The sequence below is a fragment of the Heterocephalus glaber genome, unplaced genomic scaffold (assembly GCF_053883595.1).
Source record: "Heterocephalus glaber isolate CG9 unplaced genomic scaffold, H.glaber_assembly_v1.0 deba00001451, whole genome shotgun sequence".
Taxonomy (NCBI): Eukaryota; Metazoa; Chordata; class Mammalia; order Rodentia; family Bathyergidae; genus Heterocephalus; species Heterocephalus glaber.
Genome location: NW_028258301.1, coordinates 2,325,326 through 2,351,625, shown reverse-complemented (window position 1 = coordinate 2,351,625; position 26,300 = coordinate 2,325,326). Strand labels below are relative to the sequence as shown.

General features: G+C 33.2%; 1 protein-coding gene across 6 annotated transcripts in view; it reads right to left on the bottom strand.

Annotated features, from left to right (window-relative positions):
• The window catches only part of Faf1 (Fas associated factor 1), a 481,980-nt gene that overhangs the window by 238,857 nt on the left and 216,823 nt on the right, over positions 1-26,300 (bottom strand). For all 6 annotated transcript variants that reach the window (XM_004869274.3, XM_087214744.1, XM_021247907.2 and 3 more), the window contains one exon: positions 22,568-22,673. In XM_004869274.3, coding sequence (XP_004869331.1) covers positions 22,568-22,673 — 106 coding nt within the window. The remainder of the gene's footprint in view (positions 1-22,567; positions 22,674-26,300) is intronic.

Below are 26,300 nucleotides of genomic sequence, written 5' to 3'. Positions count from 1 at the left end.
ATAAAATGAAGATACCCTTAAACCCAACCATACCATTTCTAAGTACTTCTCCTAGAAAAATTCATACAACTCACAAAGTAGGACTTCTATATTTTATTTTTAGGTTTCTGAGCTCCTGAGTCATTTACAATAAAAATGTTATTCATATACTTCCAGAGTAGTTAAAAAATAAATAACATGTGATGAAATTTTGTTGTCATATATTTCAATGTCAGCCTGAATGTATGGGATCATTTCCTCATTTGAGTCTGTATTACTAAATTTAGAATAGTATGAATTGTGAAGAAAATCTGGCCAAATACGTAAACTACAAAGGGAAAGTACTCATTTGTATTTTTTTGGATAACTTAGGACTATTTGATAAAGCCACTGTCAATTTAACACTTGACCTCAGGCTCTCTGCCTGTTCCAGCCAGCTTTAACCATCCATCCCTTTTCTATTCTTCCTCACTCTTGCCTCAAAATATTCCACAATGCAAATCTAAGAACTGCCACTGTCCCACTCTCATAAACAGTCCACACAGGATTTGCCTCATAGGCAAGTGTTTAAGGACAGGGTAACCACACAACTGTACTCTAGTGGGAAGCACTGTGGAACCACAATGTCATTTTCTTAACTCATGGGTCAGATACCATCAAGCATATAGTGAGGGACAAGTTCACTAACATCAAGTACATATCAAAGGGCAAGTTTATTGACTAGAGTACTAGAGGGAACCCTTTTATCTTCCAGCCTGCACATTTCACAAAACTCACCAGTTTTGTGAGTACAACACAAGGAAGAAGGCAAGAATTGGACAACTGATAAAGTAAAACTAATTTTTTACATTAAAAAATATTTTCCTATGCTAGATTATACTTACCTGACTCTCAATATACTACATTGTTTTGTAACAACATGTGGCAACAAAATTACTCAGGGTAAAGAAACCAGTTCCAGGGCCAGGGATTTAGCTCAGTGGTTCCAGTGCCTGCCTTGCAAGCACAAGGTCCCAAGTTCAATCCCCGGTACTCCAAAAAAAAAAGAAACCAGTTCATTCATTCATTGCTTTATTCTTTCAACTAACCATTCACTGCTACATGCTTTTTATATAAATATATACCTCAGTAATCCTACTAATAGATGGCATCATTTGTACTTTACAGATGAAAAAAATGACACCTAACGATTTGCCCAACTGATGTGCATGCACCTCCACTCAGATATTTAACAGCAATGAAAAACTAATAAGGTTAAAACTAACCTCATAAACTACTTACCCAGGTACTCCTCATACCTACTCCTCTGCATTAGTAACTGGTATTGGTAGTACCAATAAATGGTACTACCATTCACTTGGTTACTAAATTTAAAATTTTAGGAATCACCTTTTATTTCCCTTTAATATTACTATTCACTTCTTTCCACCCATAATTAAAACAACAAAAACTACCACCATCTTTTAGTTGAAATATTATGATACTACCTCACTGGTCTCTTTGTTTTCATTTTTGCATTCTACAGCCATTCTATATATAGTAGCAAAAACAATACTTTAAAAGGTAAGAGATGACAGTGGCTAGAAGTAGATGTGGGAATAAAGAGAATCAAAGATGATGTCCATATTTCTAACATTCACTTGGTTGGGGAAGCTAGACTTTTAAAAGAAATAAAGACTTTATTGTCTATACTAGCCCTAAAATTCTCCATTTCATAGCAGAGGAAATAGGTTTGGAGAGTCAAGTGAATAATTGTTCGGGGTCTCATTCTTTCAACAGGACAGTATAACAATAAAGAGTGAGGACTCTAATGTCAGGACATCTGAATTTGTAACTAGGCAGTGCTGCTTGCAAACTATGTAATTAATTTCTATGTGCCTCTAAAGGGCCATAGAATTTAAATGTTTACTGGAAAGTAGAGAAAACCTCAGTTTATTCAACTATAAATTAGGGAGTTGGGTTAAAGGACCTCTCAAGATACTTCTAATTGAAAATTTTATAATTATGATCTGGTATTAAATCCACAGTTGAATATAATGCCTTCTATCAAGCCATAAATAATTTGTTTTTCAAAACAAGGGTATGAGGTGGCAAAGAATTTTCTCCAAGAGTTCAAACACCTGAAACAGACTTGCAACTTCACGATACATCTCTAATATTCTAAACTTAGTCTACCATCTTTAAGGATTCAAAACTCAGAAGTTATATGGTTGAAAATAATTTCTTGGTAGATTATATTTTATTACTATTAACTGTACTTCAGTTTATGTTACTGAAAACGCTTTTACTGACAGACAACAGTGTAATGTGCACATAAAATACAAAGAACGTGATAGTACACAGTACTATATACATATAAAATGAAAGTATTGGCAACTGCTACTATATATTTCCAAATGTATTTACATGCCACCCACATCCTTAATGTAAATATTCAAAAACAAATAGTTTCTGTATATGTATTTACTTTAGTACAATTTGAACAATACATCTTGGCCATTAGTGTATCTAATAACACCACCAAAAGATTGAAAATAGATTTCATTTCTGGTAAACAGCTTACACAAGAAAAAGTGCTAGAGCTTGAAACTTATATTTCTATCTCAAAATAAGAAATAGTTTGCCTTAAGAATCCAGATTTAAAAAAAAAAAGAAAATTATATTTACAATGATATATCTACCATACAAACTAAGTGTTTATGAATTTACTCTTAGCCAAGCATAGTGGCACACGCTGATCATGCCAGTAACTCAAGAGCTGCAAATTCAAGACCAGCCTGGGCAATTTAGTGAGACCTTGTCCCAAAATAAAAATAGAAAGGCTGGGGATGTAACTCAGTGGTAGAGCACTTGCCTAGCATGTGCAAGGTTCTAGGATCAATCTTTAGTACCAGAAAGAGAAAAAAAAATTACAGTACTTTTGTCTTGTTCATACTGAATTAATTATGGCTCAGACTAGAGCGTTCTGTTGGGCATGGTGGCACATGCCTGTAATCCTAGCATTTGGGAGGCTAAGGCAGGAGGCTTGCCATGAGTTCAAGGTCAGCCTAGGTTACATAATGAGTTCTAGGCTAGTCTGAACTACATAGACTCTATCTCAACCCTGCCCCCCAAAAAAGAACTAAAGGGTTTTAAGTATTAAAATAGTATTTTCCAAGTTGAAGAAACGTTAAGCTGATAGTAACAGATTGATAACAGGAATACTGTATAAAACTGTTAAGTGTAATTAATAATTAGCTTTATCACAAAATGTTAATTCCAACATTTTTAGTTTGTCCCTTGATATATATATATATGTATATATTATTAAATAAGGTGCACTATGTAGAAAAAAATGTCTTCAAAAGGAAGCTACAATTATTTAAAACATTTTGAAAAACAATCACAGCTTGTAAGAACTCCAGAGCCAAAAGTGACCTATGGGATCATCTGGACAAAACAATGTAGTAGACCTTGTATTAACTTAAGGTACCTCTTATTTTCCTTTTCCTTACAGTTGGAACATTTAAGCATGAAATTTAAGCAAATCAGTTACACACAGAATCAATAGAAAGCTGTTCTAATATGCTAAGTGAACAGTTGCTTCTACAGATACAAATTGATCATGTTATAGATTACAACTCACATTCAGAATTCTAATTAATTCTATAAAATGCCTGAGAAAGAAAGCTCTTTCTTAATTGTATGTTTCTTTTCTATCAAATTTTATAATAACTTTGCCAGAAAAAAGGTACTTAACTTTCTATTGTGATTTATTGTATTTCAAATGCTTATTAGTCTCTCTAAATCATTTAATAATATTCTCACTTAAAAACAAATGCTAACGCACTACAAATTTTTAGTACAACCAAGAATCACCTGTATACAGTGTATAAGTATGTAGTGTAAAACAGAATTTAATAAGCTATTTCTAATATTTTAATATTTAGTTTTAAGATCTGAATAGTGTTCATCTTCTTCAAAATTTGAACTTAGCTGAGAATGTAGCTCAGTGATAAAGCACCCCTGAGTTCCATCCCTATGACCAAACAAAAGCAAAAACAAAAGAAGAAGAAAACAAAGAGGAAGAAAAACAGGAGGAAGAAGAAATAATTATAGATGGGGATGTAACTCAGTAGTAGAGTGCCTGCCTAATATCTACAGGGTCCTCAATTCAATCTCTATCACCGTCAAAATAACTAATTAATTAAGTTTAAAATAGTTTCAAATTTAAATTACAATAGGTATCACATAGAATGGTAAAATATAATTTTTTAGAAAAGTTTATACAGACACATACATGTCATGGTGATGGAAGATATTTTTTTTAAAGTCCAAATAATACTACCTTAAATTTTATTTTATATAAATGTTATTTTTTATAAAAACTGACAGAAATTTTAACAGAAGAATAATACAATTTCTTTTAATGCAATAATATTTAAAATACTATTGTAAATCCCAGATATTATATTTTCATTTATTGGTACTTATACCATGTATGTCTAGAGAGAATTAATCACTTACTTACCTCTTATAATATGAAAGGAAATCTTTGTTAATTTGAAATGGTTCACACTACTGGCTCCCAACTTGGAAATTGAAAGGTGAGTTAGTTAAGCAATAGATGCCAAAACTTAGTAGGCAGCAAAGTCATAGCAGGAGTAGCTTAACAAGGTGATAATAGACAGAAATGCCATCCTTACTGTGCTATTGAAACATGTGTGTTTAAGAACTTTGACTTTCAATAGACTTTTTTTTTTTGCTTTGCTTTGCTTCAAACTCCAAAGCAGAAAGAAACTATAGTCTCTGACAGTGGACCACTTCAAAACTCAATTTCAAAAAATTTACTGGATTTGGAAATTCTGCAAGGGTCAGGCAATAGAGGAATAAAGCAGCCGATATAGCCAATCACTAATTTATTCATTAATTCAGCAGAGTGTTACTAACACAGTTCAGGCATTCAAGCAGAGGTGAACCTGAAGGAGGCCACAACCTAGTGAGGATTAAAGACATGCAACCAGGGATATGGTGGTACATCAGCTTTCCTGAAACAAAAAGCCGTCATTTGAAGACTCTGCCAATTTCCTTGGGTGTAAATATTCTTTTGGTAACTGATCTCAAGCTCCCAAATTTTGGAATATTTAATAATTATCTTCTTGCACTGATAAGAATTAGCTCTTATCAGAAATGCTGTAACAGATGTATTTGAAAGTGCTCTGGTTAGATTGGTTTAATGGCATTCAATTAATTTCTTTTGTTCTTCTATTATTCTTCAAGCATTTTTATTAATTTTTATAGAGAATATAAATACTAGTGAGCTGTAGTCCCCCTTCATCAAAAAGTATATAGGTTGTAAGATGGACTATAACAATTACACACAAATGAGAGTAGCATGAGACATACTATTACTTAGTGGTAAAAAGGCAAACTCAAGAAGGAGAAGTCACATTCATATAGGGCAGAGGATTATAGGTTTCCTGAAGGATCTATCGGTTGATTGTGGTTTTCCTGAACAATATACAGATCTTTGACAAACATGAGTAGAAGGGGTCAGCCAAAGGCAGAAGAGCTAAATGAATTATATGAGCAAGGATTTCACTTCCTTTCTAAAAATAATGAGAAACATCCAGAGACAAGTAATATCTTTTGATAAAATGTGAGGTACACAGAAAGAACTAACTTCTATGAAAAAACTTTATAGAGTAAATAAAGTTGCTCTCACAAACATTAACCATTTTCATTCTTACAATTAAGTAACATCTGTCAGGCATCTAATTCACTGTTATGCCAATTTTATAGATGAGGAAAGTCTATGTAGTGAACAAAAGGACAGTGAAGTAGGCTACTGCTACATTATAGACAACATTAATGCAAGAAATATTTAGGCATTTAAATCACTGAAAGCAGTACAAATGATACATAAGAAAACTGGAATGGATTTATTATGGACTTGTGCATCAGAACCTCTATTTCTATGACAAGGAGAGCTGACTATCAAGCCTTATACTCACCCCATCTGAAGAACAATGCGTTACACAGATCCAGGGGATGCCAATTCCTCCTACTCCCCTGCTGAGGATAACTCTAAAACTGACTTGTCACTAGTCCCTAGGAGGTGCTATCTTCAATGTGACTGACGCTAGTAGAAACTCTCTTAAGACTTAACAAATTAATGTGGGGGAAAGAAGTTGAAAAATATTAGTACTAACCCAAGGTGAAGTTTCCTCCTCTTTCCCCTCAGTGAAATTGGTGTTAACTATCAAGGTCAACAACTTTACACTCAAAATGTGAAGTAAAAATCACTCTCTTCTTTAGTGAATAGCTATTTAATACAGATGATAACTTATCATTTCTCCACAGAGAATGTGTTTTTGTTTTGTCTATTAAGGTGGGGTCTCACTATGCTGTCCAGGCTGGTCTCACACTCCTAGGTTCAAGCAGTCCTCTGTCTCAGCTTTTGGAGTAGCTGAGACTACAGGTGTGTGCTACAACACCCAACTGAAAATGTTTATTGTTAAAAAAAAACTAGTTTATATCTTTATTCTCCATACAAAGTATTCATTCTATCGTCACATATACTTCTGCTACAATAACAGAAAAACACTGTTAAATAAATATTATGCAAAATTAGTCATGAAAATTGTAGATGGGGCCCGGGATTTAGCTCAGCGGTTTCGCCACCTGCTGCACAAGTTCAAGGACCCGAGTTCGATGCCTGGTACCAAAAAAAAAAAAGATGTGCTATGTACATGTACCAACTCCCCACAAGTAATGTGAACATTATGTACTACAAGCATGCACTAATAAAAAAATTGAGAAAAATAAATAGTTCATGTTTGGGCTGGGGATTTAGCTCAGTGGTTTTGCCACCTGCTGCGCAAGCACAAGGACCCGAGTTCAATCCCCAGTACCAAAAAAAAAAAAAAAATTGTAGATGATGTAAATAGTACCTAATATTACCTCTGTCATGTAGGAAAGTTAGTAGTAATTCTCTTTAAATCTTCTTCTAATAGAGCAATAGGCCTGCCATTAAATATTAAATAGAAATAGAGGAGGCAGGAACAGAGGAGGAATATGTCCCCTCTTATAGGTTTAGAAAAAAAGCTTGTAAAATGTGATTCCATAACTCTCTAATGCTTAATAACATGAAATTTAAGAAAAACTGTTTGTAACATTACTAAATATATTTTCTCTTGGTTTAATTTCCATAGAAAGGAAAAATAACTAGTCACTATCTCAAAAAGTATTTTTTAAATTCTTGGCAGACATTGGTAAAATGAAATTTGGTATAAAAATTTTAATACAGAACCTACTTCCTAAGTCTAGTTCCATTTAAAAATATGCTCTATTATACTACAGAGTAACTCAAACTCAATTATCATTCTGAAAATTTGCTTTACCCTAACCTAAGTTCTGGCTAGATAAAGCACTCCAGAAGTTTTTGCTATGGACCATTTATTTCTATAAAACTGCCATTGCTTCTATAGTACTTTTTTTCTTAAAGGAATAGACTATACTATATATTCACAAATTTCCATACTATGTCTTAAGAAAAGTAAGTAGGGCGCCAGGGATTTAACTCAGTGGTGCCGCCGCCTACCTCACAAGTGCAAGGTCCCAAGTTCGATCCCTGGTACCAAAAAAAAGAAAAGTAAGTAGGCACTCCATAATTATGAGATCACTGAAGTAGTGTTTGGAATTCTTCATGTGAGCCAATGAATGTATGTTGATGTACATACATTGTTAGTGTTGTAAACAGTTACTCAGTACAGCCTGAAGCCTGACTCTATTCAGAAAGATATAACCAAATTTTGACATCATGTTACAAATAAATAAGCAATGAAAAATAAACCAAAGAACCTTTAACTTTTAAAAAAATTGTGTTCTTTTGCTTTAGGCAGTATCATCCCCAGTCCTCTAATCTTTCTTTTTGGTACAATTTTTCATTTCTTAAGTGTAGCTCTCAGTTTTCCATATTCATTTTTGTCGTGGTGGTTGTTTAGATTACTTTTACTTTCAGTATTCAATTTAATGGTATTTGCTATGTTCACAAATTTCTGGAACATCACCGTTAATTCCATAACATTTTCATCACTCTAAAAAGAAACCACTGAAAAATGGTCAAAGAACTTGAATGAATATTTTTCTAAAGAAGATATGCTAATGGCCAATAAATACACAAAATGATTCTCTATATCACCAGCCATTAGGAAAATGGAAACCAAAACCATAACAAGATACCACTTCACATCTATCTGGATGGCTTTTATACCACCACCACCACCAAAAGTAAAAAATAAGAAGTATTGGTAAGGTTGCAGAAAAACAGAATTAACACATAATACAGCAATTCTACTTCTTAGTATGTTCCCCCCACAAAATTGAAAGCAAAGTCTCAAGAACACAGCATTATTCACAACTGTCAAAAGGTGAAAGCAATCCAGGGGTCCATCAATGGGTAAATGAATAAATAAAATGTGATATATACGTATAGTTGAATTTTTTCATTCTTAAAAGAAACCACACATACACAAATTCCAATAAGTGCTATAACATGAACTCTGAAGATATTAACCTAAGTGAAATAAGCAAGACACAAAGACTGCATATTGCATATAATTATATGAGGTACACAGAGTAATCAAATAATTAGGACTAGAATGTAAGAGAGTGGTAAGCTAGAGGTGGTGGTGGGAGTGATATGGAGTTACTGTTTAATGGGTATGGAGTTTCACTTTGAGTTATTTTGTTTTTGAGATAGGGACTTGCTCTGTTGTATAAGCTGGCCTGGAACTCCTTATATAGCCCAGGTTAGCCTTGAACTTGCAATCTTTCTTTCTCAGCCTTCCTAATGCTGTGATTACAGGTAGTACATTTTGGGAAGATAAAAGGTTCTAAGACGGATGGTAGCAATGATTACACTCAATGTGAATGTTACTTGATGGCAATAAAATGTACAATTAAAACGCTTAAAATGGCCAATTTTATGTATTTCTTACTACAATTTAAGAATAAAGAAAAATCATACATATGACAAAATTATCAGCTGGCCCAGCAACTTTACTCCTAAATGGATACCAAGAGAACTGAAGATTAAGTCCTCATAAAAATACCTACATGCTCATAGCATTATTCATAAAGGAGAAAAGATAGAAGCAAATGTGCATTAATAAATGAAAAAGCAAAATGTGGTATATCCATACAATGGCATATTATTCAAAAAAGGAATGTCTTCACTAGGCATAGTGGGCAATTTAGTAAGACCACATCCCAAAATAAAAGGAAAGCTGGGCATGATGGTGCATGCCTATAATCCCAGCCCTTGTGAGGGTGAGACATGAGTTTGAGGCCAGTCAGAGTTACATAGTGAGTTCAAGGCCAGTCTGAACCACATAACGAGACTGTGTCTCAAAAAAGCCAAAACTAAACAATAACAAAAAATAGATAGCAAAAAGGAGGCTAGGGATGTAGTGCAGTGGTAGAGCTCCCTGGGGTTCAATTCCCAGTACCACAAAAATAAAATATAAAACAAAATAAAATTTACAAGAAAGAATGTATTCTATGGTCATCCATGTTGGTGCAAATGACAGAATCTTCTTTTTACACTGAATAATATTCCATTGTATATATTTGCCACATCTATCTATCTATCTATCTATCTATCTATCTATCTATCTATGGATACTCAGGTTGCTTGCATATCTTGGTTATTGTAAACAGTGATGCAATAGACACAGAAGTGCAGATATCTATCTCTTTGACATCCTGGTTTCAATACCTTTGGATTTTTGATTTCCAGTTCCATAATGACTAAAGATGGTGAACAACTTTTTATACACTTACTTTTTAAACATCTTCTTTAAAGGCAATGTCAATTTAGATCTGCCAACATTAAATACAGTATTTATCTTACTGAGTTTATATTTTTTACATTCTGAATACTAATCTCTTATACATACATAATTTGAAAATATTTTCCCCCATTCTGTAAGTCATCTTTTTACTTTACAATCAGTGGTCCTTGAGGCACTAAAGTTTTAAATTTTGATCAACTGCAATTAATCTATTTTTTCTTTTTGTTGTTTTAGTGTCATATCCAAGAAACCATCACCTAACCCAAAAGCATGAGTATCTTTGTTATATTTTAAAAGTTTTATAATTTTAGCTCTTTTACTAGGGCTTTGGTTCAGTTTGAATTAATTTTTCTATATGGTATCAGGAGTGATTCGATTTCACTCTTTAACCTACAGATACCCTGTTGTCTCAGCACCATTTGTTAAAAAAAAGATTATCTATTCCAGGTGATATTACGTTGGTAGTCTTGTTGCAAATTAATTGACCGTAAATACAAAGGTTTATTTCTGGGCTCTTATATCTGCCCTTAGGCCGATACTACAGTCCTGGTACCCACATAAAATTTTAATTTCATTTAAGCACAATGATATCAAATTAATATTTGATTTCAAATGCTAATGATATCAAATTAATATCATTTACTTTTACTGCTTCTTGGCACTATATTAAAAATTTTTACATATTAGAAAGACTTGTTAGGTATATTCACTTTTTTTTTTTTGGTACCGGGCATTGAACTCGGGTCCTTGCACTTGCGCAGCAGGTGGTGAAACCACTGAGCTAAATTCCTGGCCCAGGTATATTCACTTTTAAGTTCACATTTGAAGTCTTGTTGTATTGCATGTACATACAGCAAAAGGTTTAAGTAAAAATAATATTCTTCACTAATAGGGGAAAACCCTGAGCATCATAAGCATTAAAGGAATAGTTACATTGCATACTGATGTATTTACACATTTACATACACAGTGACTGCCTTTGACTAGTCTCTCTTCTTTCTCTGGATCTAACTAGGGTCCTACAAAAACTATATTAATGCAGGCCGGGGATTTAGCTCAGTGGTTTCGTCGCCTGCTGCGCAAGCGCAAGGACCCGAGTTCGATCCCCGGTAACAAAAAAAAAACTATATTAATGCCTTCTAAGCTCAGCAACCCTAATGACCTAATCAACATACACTAGGCCCCACCTTTTCAAGGTTCTACCTCCTCTGAACATTGCTACAGTGACCATCAAGCTTCCATCAACCTTTAGAGGGACACACTCAATCCAGCAGATAAAGGAAAACAACCAGAAAAGAAAGACAGAAGTGTATACAGGACTCAGTGGGATAGAGGGATCTTATGCATATTTTAGGTTCCAAGGTACTTAATATTTTTGCTAGTAAGACCTCGGAATTACTGCATTATGAAAACTACAAACATTAAAAATAAAAATCAGGCCACTCAGGAAGAGATGTAGCTTGTTAGGTACAAAAGGATTAGAATTTAAGTTCCCTAAAGGGCCGGGGATTTAGCTCAGTGGTTCAGCCGCCTGCCCTGGAAGCGCAAGGACCTGAGTTTGATCCCCAGTACCCAAAAAAAAAGACAAAAAAAAAAGAATTTAAGTTCCCTATATAATAATGATTTTCCACTACCACAAGCTAATTGTTAGTTGAGAAGTACAACTCACTAAATTAAAATCTGTAATAGTGCAGCACTAGATTAAGAGTAACATTTTTAAACATTCAGGTATAACCTCACTAAGAAGGAAGACACCAAGAAATTATTTGTCAGACATGACAAATTAAGGATGACATAAATCTACTTTAAAGTAGAATTTTTATTTTGTACCTCTTGGGCACACTGTGTGTACCCTCATTTTTACAAATAAGTGAGAATTTATAACCAAATCAGAGAACTTCTCCCATTACAACCTCCTTTAGAAAGTACGTGTTTATTTCAATAAATACTTCAAATATTTAAAATATTTAGAAATACTTGGATAACTTCTTTACAAATGCCTTCAGCTAGAAATAATATCACTACTTAAGAGCCTTCTTTTCTAATTTATTCATTCACTGTCACCTACTCTGTGACAAATTCAGTGGTAGGCCCGAAATAAAGACATGAATTTAACGCTTTCCCTATTTTAAGGTATACATAGTCTAAAGGGGACTAAACAAGTACATAGATAATTGCAGATGAGTATGGTCAGGTATTATGCAAGATATATATAAGAAAAAGAGAAGGAACTTAAAAAGGGATACATAACTTGAATTACCACAAGTTTGAATAAGGGTCCCACTCCAAACCAAAACTTTATTATTTACTTATGGATTAACTGTCATAACATGATAACAAAATGCTTTAAAAAATTATGACATTACATTGATGAAGATTTTGACCATCAGTAAAATAAAAGAAGCTGAGAAAGTGTGTAATTTTCTTTTTTTTTTTTTTAATTTTCTCTTTCTTTAGTTTTATGAGCTAGGGTCTCACCATATATTCTAGGCTGGCCTTGAAGTTCCTATGTAACCCATGCTAGCCTTTAACTCCTGTCAATTCTCCTGCCTCAGCCTCCTAAGTGCTGGGATTACGGGCATGTATCACCATGCCTCCAGCAAGATTTTCAATTTATCTAAATAAAGCTGTGGAGTTAAGACATATAGAACTTTAACTTTTCTAAATACTTTACAATTGTTCAGTACTGCCACCTTGGATTCACTGTACAAACTTTTAAAGCACTCTTACCACTAGCAGAAAAGAAAAGGAGAATTATAAAAATGAATATAAAAATCTTCTGGAAATGTGACATTTAATCACATAGCCAAGAAATCTAACAAGTATATAAAAATTCTGTAGTTGTTTATCTTTAAAGGTCAACCTCTTTTATAATATATATATTCTAGGGGCCGGGGATTTGGCTCAGTGGTTTCGCCACCTGCTGCACAAGCGGCAAGGACCCAAGTTCGATCCCTGGTACCAAAAAAATATATATATATATTCTATATATATTCTATAGGACAATTTCTTTTCTTTTTTTAAAACTACTTGCATTAAATGGCTAGGCAAGGAAATTTTTATCAATATTATTTAATATCCTCCTCATGGACAATATGAAAACAGTTTAGATTATATCAATCAAATAAGGAAGTCACAGCACCTTGATTTCTAGAAAGAAATCACATGCATAAAATAGACTTGTTTTGAATATTTTCTTGCCTTCTCACCTCTAGGAGAATTCTAAACTTCCTCTGAAGCATATTTTAGGCTCATCTCCCACAATATATAAATGTTTTCCAGTCACCTAAGCAGAAGTTACTTAATGCTACATGTCCTCCCAGAAATATAAGCCTATTTTTCCTTTTAATAATCTTTGTTTTAGAAGAAAATGTTCTCCTGAATGCTTGTAGTCATTTGGAACTGGCAGGTTCTTCTTCTTTCAGCTTCTTCTGGATATAGTCAAATCACATTTATTTCTTCATTGGATTTTTAAAAAAATTAACCTTAAAAAACACTTGGCTTTTTAATGCCTTCAGTTGCTCAAAATTTGTGCACATTTGACTTCTGCAGAATCAAGTTTCTAGGAAATTATTCCATAATCAATGTGTAGAATAGGTATAGCCAAAATATGGGGGGAAAAAGCCCTTGCCTTCATCTACATTAGATACCAACCACATCTCTCTGCATGCTATAGGCTAAAGTTATGCTGGTATTTTTTAAAAAATTCTATTTTACAATATAGGTGCAAATGTAATTTGTTTCCCTTTGTCATTCATAGGACTTTCTTAGCACTATTTTTTTCCAAAGTACCTTCTTCCCTCTTGGTTCCTTCATTCCTTTCCATCAAGTGTCCATGTTCTGTATTATTTCTCCAACTGCCCTCCCTCCACCCCCATGCATTAGCTGTAAAAGAGATGTAAAGCTTGGTGTAAGTCCAAAAATTTTATGATCAAAATACATACTTAGCAAATTGTTTGGCTAAATCTTTCATGTATGATGAAAGATTATTACCACAATTCATTAGCAAATTATAGACTTTGAAATGTAGGCAGACAAATATTTGGCCCTGTATCAATCAATTTGGACCAGCTGGGTAGAAATTCACACAATCTCAGGAAACCTGGGAAGTGAGGTGCTCTTTCATTTTTCATTCACTTGAAACATTAAAGAAAAATTATCATTCTATAAAAATGTCCACTTTCCAAGATTTTAGAAGAGACGTTTTAGAATGAGTTTCATTTTCAGTCAATTACTACTTTAGTGACCAATAAAATGACCCCCCCCCAGAATTGTGGAAGAATAGTGCCTACCCATCATACACAGAAATATCTTCACACTTAATCATTATAATCCCATTTAAAAAGTTAAATATTTAATAATCGTTTTATTGTCCTTAAAAATACAGGAGGAAACTTCTATATGCACTAAATAAGCCTAGAAACTAATTTTGCAGTTATTCACAATAAATAATATCATTAATATTCTTCCTCTGAGCCTCCCTAGCCTAGTGAGGTGACCCTGTACAAAGATTTTGATTGATCCTATGTCTGTCTGTTTTGGTTAAGCTACAAGGCTGTATATGGGGACAGCTGCACTTTGGGAGCAACTTAAAACAAATTTCATCTTAGTGGATCTAATCCAGTGCTTGGTACAAGACGCATGGCAAAGTCAGTGTCAAAATTAAACAATGACAGCTTTGCAATGAGCAGATGCTTTTGCCTTGCAGCTGTAAAACCTTCGTACAATCCAGTACTCTTCTGTCTGGTCACGCAATGACCACAAAGCAAGGAATACATTTTGTCATTTATACAAAATGTCTGCTAAGAGCTCTTGAAGTCTATTTTCTTTTAAAATAAATTTTAAAAATAGTAACAGGAATACCCTCAATATGAGAGTAATAAAATAATACAGCTCTAAATTGAGTAATAGGATTTTTTAAAGTGTATTTATCAGAGTAAAATGTTTGAAAAAGAGTAACTCTTTGCCATATAACATTGAATCCTATGTAAGACATCTTAAAAGCAAAGAAAAATGTTTTAAGAAGCTACAGTCAAAAAACTTTTGATGTAAAGGATAAACGTGTAAATAATTTTCTACATGTGAACCTCATTTAATATACATAGTCTAGTCTTGATCTCCCTTGTGTTTACAAGTACTTTATATTCACTTATCCAGCCTTTAATTTTTTGTTTTGTTTTTTGTTTATTCATTTGTTTTGCTGGGGCAAAGGGCCAGGAGCCAGGGAGGAATGAGAATTTTGTTATTTTATGGCTGGAGAATACTTAAATATTAAAATATTTCCTTGTTTAAATAATGTACATAAGTCAATGAAGAAATTACAGCCTTATCAATCTTTATACCCTATAGGAGAGAACCTTGTATCTAGCATTCAGGAACGTAGGGGTTAATATTTTAATAGTGAAATAAACTCTTCTTCATGAGGAAAAAGCATTCAAACGCTGTCTCTGTGAACCCAGAAAATCAGCCCCACCTAAGAAATGGCATGGTCATGATCAATCCGTGTCTGCTAATTGAGGTTCTGGCTTTAAAGATAGCTTTTTACTGTACCAACAAGAAGGAATCTACTAGCTTTACCTTTATTTAAGTAGTATGCTGCAAAAGGAATTTTTTCCATGAGCTTTTCTTAATCTTTCAAATTTTTTCTTGAAATAGTTCCTCCTCAAGGATATCAATTCATTAATATATGAATTGTTTATAAATTTCATTTATAAATATCATTCAACTGTTTATAAATTTCATTAGATATTTTGTTGGTTGAAGGTTTGAGAATTCCCCTTATGTCTCTTCTCACCCCCACAACTCGCATTTCCTTGTGAAGTCCCAAAGTAATGGCCACATTAGTAGGAAATAAATAACATTTTATTTTAAATATCTAAGAGGGCACAGTAAGTTCACCAATTAAAATTCTGAGAAATAAAAACAATTTTTGTGGTTACTTTTGTATTTTTGTAGTTTATTTTCTAAGAATGTAATTAACACATAGACATAAATAGTATATTGGTGTATTATGCCTTTTAAAATATAAATTCTAGACATTCATTTTAGGAGATAAGCTAAATTCAGACTGAAACATTTATAATTACTATTATGTATTACTAGTATGATTTTGTTATCTTCTTTGCTCTTAGCTATTAATTAAAATTAATTTGAATAACAGTGTCACTAATATATGCCATCAGACAAAAGTAAATCATGTCACTTAAAATATATCATAAGAAACTGTAAAAATATATAAAAACAACTGACCTATAATTTTAAATTTGATCCCTTGTGTCTTAACCTATATAGCTTATAACAAGAACTGTTTTAGTTTCAGTATTCCAAATTATAGCATTACATATGAACAGCTTTAAGGATAAGACTATAAATTTGCAAACTGAATTTGTTAATATTTTCTTATTTCCTAATGATGGTTAATAATTACAATTCTGCTCACAGCTATGTGAAAATATTTTGTTGGAAGTGTATTCCAGTTTAAGGTTATTAATTACACCATTCTCATTCCCATTTAATGGACTTTATTATATATTTTCATGGAATCATGTAGCGATTTGCAAAACTAGTTGGTTCAAATAAATTATTTTTTAAGTGTATTTTATCCTTTCAGTTCATTCCATAACAGCAATATATATTAAAGTATTTTTTACTCAAAAAATACATAAATAAGTCACAAACCAAAAGCTAACAGATGTGTGACTTCTAATTAGTTATAATAATCTCTGCTTCAATGCCATTAGAATGAGCCTTTCTTTTCTTTTGAAAACTAAAAAAGCTTTCCTTTGAATTTTAAACTGTCAAGGTGCTTCAAAGTCAATGTACAAAATCTGCTTTGATTAAAATTTTAGACATCTACAGTGATAACTTTATGAAAGGAAAATATTAAATTATAATTATCCTAAACAGACACAGTCTTGTGAAACTAACCCTACATTCATGTTAAAATACAAAGAGTTGAATATAATGAATTTGATTCATCCTCGGACACAAAGCTTCACCACAGTAAACTCAGTCAACTGTTGCTCTTGCGCTTATATTCATGGTGCTTAAATAGCGCACTTTAAAACAAAAAAAACTCCAATTGGCTTTTCATACATCCACCCTCCCCAAAAATAACGCACTTGAAAAACTCAAATGATATGAAAGGCTTCAAGGCCTCTTTTCTCCCTTTCATTCCCCCTTTTTTTATTTCTGTTTGCAGTAATCTGCCTTTCTCTTTCTCTTTCTCATTGCTACAGAGCAAGCGAGGAGGCTCAGAGCTTTGAAAAGGGGGCTCAGTGTGTAATGGGTCCACTAGAATTAATTTACTTGCACCAAATCCATTGAGCACAGAGGTTCCCCCCTTCTCAAATCATTTGGAGTCGAACGCAGCCCTCAGCCTTTGTAATTCTAGTAAAGCACTTAAAGTGCACAGTAGGTGTTCATGAGGACCATCTGGTCAAAAGCAAAACAAGCTGCTGATTTTGCCTTTGAATAGAATGAAGCAAGTGTGAATTAGTCTCTTCAATTAGCACTATTACAACCTGTCAAGTGCATATTGTAAAACAGGATTATTACAGTATTGGTCACCAGTGCAATTATTTACTCTCTGCCTTTTCTTGCATATAAAAATGTCTTATGTTTATTAGTTTCTGATGCCTGAACATAATTTCTCGTAAGCATTTCAAAACTACCAACACACAAATCACAGATTATGAAACAGCTGGCTAAGATGATAAGATAAGTATATTTTAGGTAACAACAGGCTAAAGTATTTTTCTTAATTCTTAACAAAATTTCATTGTATCTTCTTGAAATGCAGGTAAAAAAAATACTTACATAAGCTGAAAAAATTTCCAAATTACTGTATTCTGAGATATTTTGGGGGTGCGGAGAGACTTGTCATTTCCAAACAGACACATTGTAAATATTCCATTTATTTCTTAAAGAAATAATTTATTAAGAATCACAGAAAACTTCAATTTTATAAAATGATCATTTCTGTCTGATTTGTACATTTGAAGTGGTATTATTAAAAAAGTCTCAATTTTAAAATGTAACGAAACCAATAATATATATGCATATTTAAAAGAAACTCATAATCTCCTTTTCTGCACACTGAATAAGGGTCTGAACTCATTGCCGAGTTGCTTAAGAAATTATCTCTCATTCTTGCCAAGATGTCATTTGTGATTTCAAATTTTAAAAAATCAAACTATGATATATACTAATTCATTATAATTGAGCTAATATATGCCATTTATCTTGCATTAAAAACAAACCACTTAAACTTTTAGTTAAATAAGTCCACAACTTAATTTACCCTCTTGCATATGCACATTTTCAGCTATCTCACTCTAAAGTTCTGGCCAGCCAGCAAGCCCCCCACCTGGGAAAAAAACTAACCAAAAAAACCCCCGAAACAAAAAACAAAATAGAAACCTACCCAATATTTAAACCATTTAGAAAAAGGGCATGTTGGTTAAGAAGTTATAGTCGATTCACTATTAGAAAACTGCTCTTTATACAACCTGTAAAAGACCACTTATTTCATAACTGTTACTGGCTATCACCATTAAAAAATACTCCAAAATACACATTAGCAAAGCAAGTTTAGAGAGTGACAAGTAGAAAAATAAACATAACACACAAAAACTGACATAAAGTTCAAATTTTCAAAATAAGAACTAGCCTCATGATCTCACAATTACTTTAAAGAACTGATATGACTTAGGTATTTAGTTCACCTCTTCATGCTAAATCAAACTCTACTGGCTTCCCACTTAAATCACTGGTTTGTACCACACAGTCCTAGTAGTGAAATGTGCTACTACTTCCTGCAAGATATAGGTGGTCAATTTTCTCCGTTCATTTCCATTGAGAGCTAAATCAACATTAATAAGAACAGTGAGAATTCTGCAGTAAAGTGAAACTTAGGAGAGGATTTAAATAATTCCAGTAGCTATTTACCTGCTTCTCACTGTAATAGAGAAGTAATACGACATGATTCTACACTAAAAATACTTAGGTTTCTTATCTTTGTTATTTTGGGTCAGGTGTATATTCCTTAAATTTGTATGACATCTACAAAGAAAAGTAGATATTTTGCCTAACAGAAGCTTTTGCAGTAATAAGATAGACAACAAAGAATTAGTTTCCAAGAAAAGTTGGCTTGATTTCAGGGACTTTATATCCTTTTCCACACCTGGGTTTGGGATTTGCAGAAGGCAAATCAATCTGTTTCCCCTCCTATTTTAAGTTCATTCCAAGTACATTTGAAACTTCAGATCTTTAATAGTATTAGAATTACCTGAATATGCACAATTAACTGTTAAAAATCTGAATCTCAGTATAGAAAAAAAGATTAAAATAAGGTAAGCATCTTTAAATTTCTGAGGAAATTCAGCATTTAAAGTATGACAAGTAGCTAATTTAGGACCCTAAAAGATGGATCGTCATAGTTATTGTCAAGTTATGTTTAGACTGTTATATTATTTGATATTTTTTACAAGCTGTTTTACCATAATGGAAAAGACAAAGGATTTTTTTTCTTATGACTACATGTAACTCTTCATTCTGGCTGTTTTTATACCACTATTGCCTTCTCGAGTAGGAGGATAATGTAGGTAGAAGAATTTGTAAAAAGCTTAAAACAGAAACAAAATCAAAACCAAAAATCTCAGTAATTCACTGGCTTAAATTAAAATCTCGAGCACCCAAAGGATAAAAGTCATGCATTGTCAGCAGACCACAGAGTCCGCACAGAGTCAGAGTGAACAAACACTTGTACAACCATGGGTTTATCACCACTAACTTGCATAAACATATGGTCAGTAAAGAATTTATTTTAAATGCAGACTGAATCTTGGTTCTATTTTCTAATATAGTATTTTTAAAAATGTATTTTGTCCAGGCAGTTGAAATCTGTCTTTTTCAATCTTATTTAATAAAAATTTCCCTCTGGGTGAAAAATATTATAAAATCTTTACTTTAAAAATTCAAGGCTTTCAAAAATTAAAAGCTTCTTTCACCTAGAATATAAAAATAATATACTAGAAAATGAGCAAAGATTTTTGTTTTTTTCTTTAAAATTTCTTCCTTTTTCTCAAAGTATTATACTGGTCAAAATTCATTTGTGGACTTAATACTAAAAAGAGATCACTGAAATTGATGACAAAGATTAACTTACAGTTTAGAATATATAGCATCATTAAGTTTCCACAATAACAACAAAAATAGTACTATTTATATAATATAACCATAAAATTGTTTCAAGATTGTACTTTATCTTGGTCCAATCAAATTGACATCTAGTCATGCAACAAGAAATAATACATATACTTAGGCATCACTGTGGATTACAAGCCTACAAATAAGTGCACCTCGCCTTGTCTTGAATCCACCTCGAACCACAGTGATCCACAAATTGAAGAAGAAAAGTCAGCACTAGGCCTACAGAGGTGATCCTCACTCTTTTTCTCCAGTACTCTTTTTCTAAATTATGCAAAATAAAACAGTCCATGTGGACCTGTCTACTAACAGAAAAGTATTAGAAACAATTTCATTAATTTTTTTCTTGCAACTAGCATTTCAAATTATTACTTTAAAATAACTTTTAAAAAGAAGAAACCAAACTCTTGCCAAGAAATACATAAAAATATTGTCTTTGCAAAAATATTTCTGGAATATTTTTCAAATGACAGAAAGTGGTAGGAAAAAAATTGACTGTTTTCATGTCTTTGAAGCTTAAAATTTATTTGATAATCTAAATACTATGCCACAGAGAACAGTTTCAGCCAACTGTGGCACACTATGGCACATTTACAGAATTTTAAATATTTCTTTTAATAATTGATGTAGTCATTTTGAATCATTCTGCATAGGATATCAGGTGTGAGCAGATTGCATTAACACTGCTTAAACATTTCAACTTGTCAGTATGGCCAACTCGATTTCGGAAATATTTGCAGTATTTTCCCATCGAAACAGTAATAAAGGCAAAATAAATATATGCCACTACTTTATAATCACCGAACATTAATGAATATTTTATGTCTTTTTAAATCTCCCTGTTTAATTTAAAAGGGTGAAATTAAGTCTCCTCCCTGCAATATGCCAATTATCTGTAAATCAAACAATAACTTGGCCATTATGCTCCTTTTTGTTAATATAAGAGAAGCTAATTTGAAAACACTGAATGGTATTTTTAGGCTTAATAGTCCTTTCTGCCCTCTTGTGGGAGAACACTGAAACACACCCGAGTTACAGAAACCGAGAGTGGTTTTTTTCAGAAAAGGAAAATTTTAGCTATGAAAATCTCAAAGAGAAAGAAAAAGAAGTCTTTTTATTCATTAGGCATTATACTATTCTTCAATTTCAAAAAAGCAAATCTTTTCAAAAAAGCAAAGAATGAAATTTATCTCTTACCTTGTATTACTGATTAAACTGGAGTTATTTTGGAATGTAATTTCCTTGGTAAATTAAACAATGACATATATAATTTCAATATTACTATTACATTCACCCTGTAATAATTCTGAGATAAAGCCATAGTAAAATTTTTCTAATGTAAAAACAAAAATCATTTTTTTCAGAAATTAAAAATTCAAATTTAAAGCACAGAATACAAATTATAAAGATTAAAAATAAAATGGCAATTTACACACATTAAAATCCTGAAAATATCAAATAAAACTATGATTCAATTTAGGAGTCAGATAAAATGTTAAATACTTTAGTTAACAGTCAATAAACTATTCAAGTGATCAATAAAGAAAATAAAGCAATGAGTTATTTATGCCAAACTCAAAAGATGAAATTCATTGACAAAATATGAAATATGGAAACCATTAAAAATCTAGCTATTACTGAGACAACTCATATACTTCTCAAAAAAATCATTAGGGTGAGAATAACTTATTCTTCCAAGATGACATTAGTAATTATTTTATGTATTTCAGTCTAAGAGAAAATTATGAAATAAATCCAAGATTAATTCTCTTTAAAAATTAGCAAACAAAAAATGATTGTTGCCTTCATAAGCTATGTGGCAGTGATATAACACAGTCACTATTTCACTGTTTCTAAATACAGAAGTCCTGTCATAGCCTTAAATGTTCTTCCCTCTATAGAGATAAATTACTGGGTTTTAGGCGGGTGGGGCCAAAGGCATACGTATAAGGTACCTCTTCTCTCTTGGGAGAGATTCTATTTTGAAACAGTGGCCTTTCTTGGACATTCTGAAGACAACATTGATAAACAGATTGTTCTCAGATATTGAGCTGAATGGGAGTCTCCAACAACATGATACAAATACTATCCAAAGCTAGGATTGAGCTGCCTTTAAAAAGCCTCCTCAAATTCTTTTCAGAAACAGAAGAGTGCACAATACAAATAAATAATATCTCTGAGAGTGACTTTTAAAATAACATATAAAGATCTTCCAAAAGAAATGTTGTCAACACTTTCTAAATTAATATTTTGGATAATGACTATAAAACCATGAAATATATAATAAATTGGTTATTCTTAAACCAAGTTTTCATACACTAGTTTAAGAACTGTCAAGAACTCCCATTTACAACATCTATCTTTCTAGGTCAAGTCATTTAGTGTGTCTACAGTAGTCATTGATGCTCCAGTTAATTAAAATTAAGAACCCAATAATGAAACATAAAGAGAGTTTCCAACCAGAACAGATAAGCCCTCTTTAACAGGGTCAACATTAGCTATAATGAGCTACCTTTATTTCTTAGCTGTGAGACATAACTCACCTCTTGAATGGTACTGCTTCCTGAGAAGTTCAGGTTGTACTCCCGCTGGACTTCTCGGTGGGTGATGATCAGCATGAAGTTTTGATTTAATGACTCCTGCAGGGCACTGAAAGGGTTGAAAGAAAAACAAGAAACTCAGAGATGAACAAGTTCTAGCTTGCTTTACAGCTAGCTGCAAAAACCCCAGGAGTACCCTAACCTCCACCCAGGCATGTCCGGGCCCAATGTTATCATCTTTTCAGCTCCTAAAGGCAAGAGAGCATGCTGAGAACAACCAAGGGGAGCTAACCTGTTAACTCCTTCTCAACCAAGCTGTTCCGAACTTCAACCCTAAATACTCTGCACATGTATAAATTTCTACAAGTCATATGCTATTACTTAGAGTACATACATACTTCCTCCAAAAGAACTGTCAATTTTGTCAATTCCAAATATGCTACTAAATGTATACTCTGGTTTGATTGTAAGTGAAACAGTTGTTCTAGAAGAACAGAAATATGAAACTTCTTTATACTCACAAATAGTGTACAACAGAAATACAGTTTTAGCCAAAATTCAGGAGATAATCGAAATCTACAGAACTTTCACTGCTAAACAAAATTCCTTCAAAATAATTGTGCTTTCACTTAGGACTCAGCAATATATAGAATTCTAAAGTTGGAGAATTCAGACCAACATTTTTTAAACTATATGCTAAAACTTCAAAAACTTCAAAATGTTAGAAACACATCAGAACCACAAAGAATATATGAAAATAGCCCCACAAATTAAGAAACATCATGATTCTATTTTTAAATTAATATTAAGAAACACTATTTTCATCAACAATAAAAATAAAAATCTATCACTAATATGTCTGCGTAACCTGTACTCCTGCCTAAAAGTATAATTTAGACATGCCTGTAGCATCAGGGAAATATTTGGGGCGTACTAAATCAATACGCCTTTGTCAATCTATAACTATGATAAACATACACACAACACAAAAATGAAAATTAGATAGAAAAATTGCCCTATTTTCTTCATAGAGTTCACAGGTTAATTACAAACTAAAAATACATCTGTATCATGAAATTATACTGATAAAAATCAAAGCAAATTATACTCGATTAAAATAGACTCTTCTGAGGCAAGGAACTTTGTGGCTGTATCCTTAGCCCTTAGGCATATGCTGGGCACTCTGCATATTTACTAAATAATGAATAAATTGTGAATTGCCAGAAAGTGAGAATCTTATTCATCTTTATATCTCTCACAGCAATGTTGCCTTCTGAAAAACTGCCATTAGAGTTAAGATTTTTTTTTTTTGGTACCAGGGATCGAACTCAGGTGGCGAAATCACTGAGCTAAATCCCTGGCCCAAGATTTTGATTCATTTACTTATCAACATGAACTCAATGCCTTGCATTATTTCAGATGCTAAGGAAACCAACTCAAATAAAAATTCATGGTTCTTCTCCATGAAAAACTCACAATCTAATAGAAAAATATATAAACACTATAGTATAATGTAATGGGTACTACTGAGAAATTGAAAGAAAAGTACAATGAAGAAGGAAATGCGTAATGAGTCAGAGGAAAGCTTCAGTGAAACTGAAGTATGAAGGAGGAGGAGGACTTTAGAGTTTATCACTTAGAAGGAATAAGATTTTTTTCATTTTGTTTGGAGGAATAGAGAAAGGGCCGGGGATTTAGCTCAACGGTTCCGCCGCCTGCCTCACAAGCGCAAGGACCGGAGTTCGATCCCTGGTACCAAAAAAAAGGAATAGAGAAAGGTAGAACTTTTTACACAAGAAAATAAGTGGAAGGACATGTTCATTCACTTACTGGGCACCTACCTATGTTCATGACATTATTCTAGTTGCTAGGTAAACAGAGGTGAATAAGAAAAACACAGTCCCTCCTTCGTGAAACTTACATTCTAATAAAGGAGACAAAGACCAAGTAAGTGAATAATTACTCTTAGAGAATTTAAGTATTGTGAAGAAAACAAAACACGATTGATTCTAAAATACAAGATAATGGGGTCAAGGGAATTCTTTTCAACAGAACAGTAAAAGCAGGCATCTCAGAGGAAGTGACATAAAAGTTGAGGCTGGTGTGATGATAAAGAGATCATAAGAGTTCAATAGTGTAGGTCCTTGTAGTAATTGTGAAGGAAAGTCATTAGAGAATTTTACAAAGGAAAATGATAAGAGCTGACATATTCACACCTATACAAGATTATTCTGGCTGCTCGGGGTACAGTGAAAAATAAGGACTAAAGAGTATAACAGATGGTGTGAAATAGGAAGAAAAGGGGGAAAGGGGAAGGGGAAGTTGGAGGGGTAGGGGAAAGGAAAGAAGGGAATGGAATTAATATGAGATAATGAAAAAATGGAAACACAGTCTTTGTGTAGGTAGGGAGGGATGGAGGGGTTGAAGGGAGGGTGGGGGCATGGGGAAAAATGGGAACCAAGAGTAATTAGGTCAAGGTGCAAATTTCCGATGATGAATGTCATTATATTGCATACCTAAAATGTACCAATAATATCAGTAAAAATTAAAAAAAAGACTGGAAAAGGGAGAGAGGAGGATAGACTCGATTGGAGACAAGTTCAAAAGAAATGATGGCAGCTTGGAGTGGGGTGTTACAGGGACAGATGGTGTGAGGAGTGGTAAACGTCAGAATTCATTTGAGAGGTAGAAGCTGGACAGTTTACTGCTGGAATATGAGAGAAAAATATAACCCCAAGGTTTCTGGCCTGAGCAAACAAGAGAATAGAATTCAACAAGGAAACCTCAATGAGGAAATTGAGAGTAAAGTCTCAGATATATTAAGTTGAAAGGCTTATCAGACACCTAAAAAGAAGTCATATACAGTTGAATGTAAGAGTCAAAGGATAAGTGAGACAGCTCAGAGCAGGAGAGTCAATAGCAAGCGATATTTCAGACTTTGTGAGCAAAACAAATCATTTAGGGAAATACATCACCTGACAAAAAGCAGAGAGGCCAAAGTGGAAGCTAGGACATTCCAATCATTTGAAATAATGAGGAAGGAGTCAGTTTAAAAGAGACTGACAGTCAAGAGGTTAAGAGAAAAAAAATTTAAAGCCTGGTATAAGAGCCAAAAGAACTAACTTTTGATTAGGAAGGCTGGAGCAATTATGCCAAATGCTACTGAGATCTTAGATGTAGTAAGGCCAGTACTCAGTGTAACTCAGTGATCAAGTGATTGCTGGCATGTGTGAGACACAGGGGGTTCAATCCTTGGTGCAGGGGGTAAAAAGTACAGTAAGGCCAGAGAAATGACCATGTTCAGGCAACAGGAAAAAGTTCAATGTGACTATAATACAGGGTGTGGGAGAGAAGAGTAGTGAGAAAGAAGGCTTAAAACAACAGGCCAGGTCAATGTCCAATATATTTAAGGGAAATGAATGTGTGGTTGAAGTGGTGTTTAATGGAAAGCCTGCTCAAACTGTCATGACCCTTCTCAGATACTGCACAACTGTTCTCCAAAGTGTAGGTGTCTACAACTAGGAGGACTTCCTCAAATGTCAAAAAAATCACACCATATCTTCAATTTGTCCATAATGTTCTCATCCTCCTTTCCTTTGCTCTCCCTCCAACTACTACACAGCTTTCAGAACATCATTCAGGCCAAACATTTGTATTTACTGTTGACCTTATTTCTCTTCTGAATTTCTATGCCACATACTTTATCACTTCATTAAAGTGTCTTATACAGTTTTCT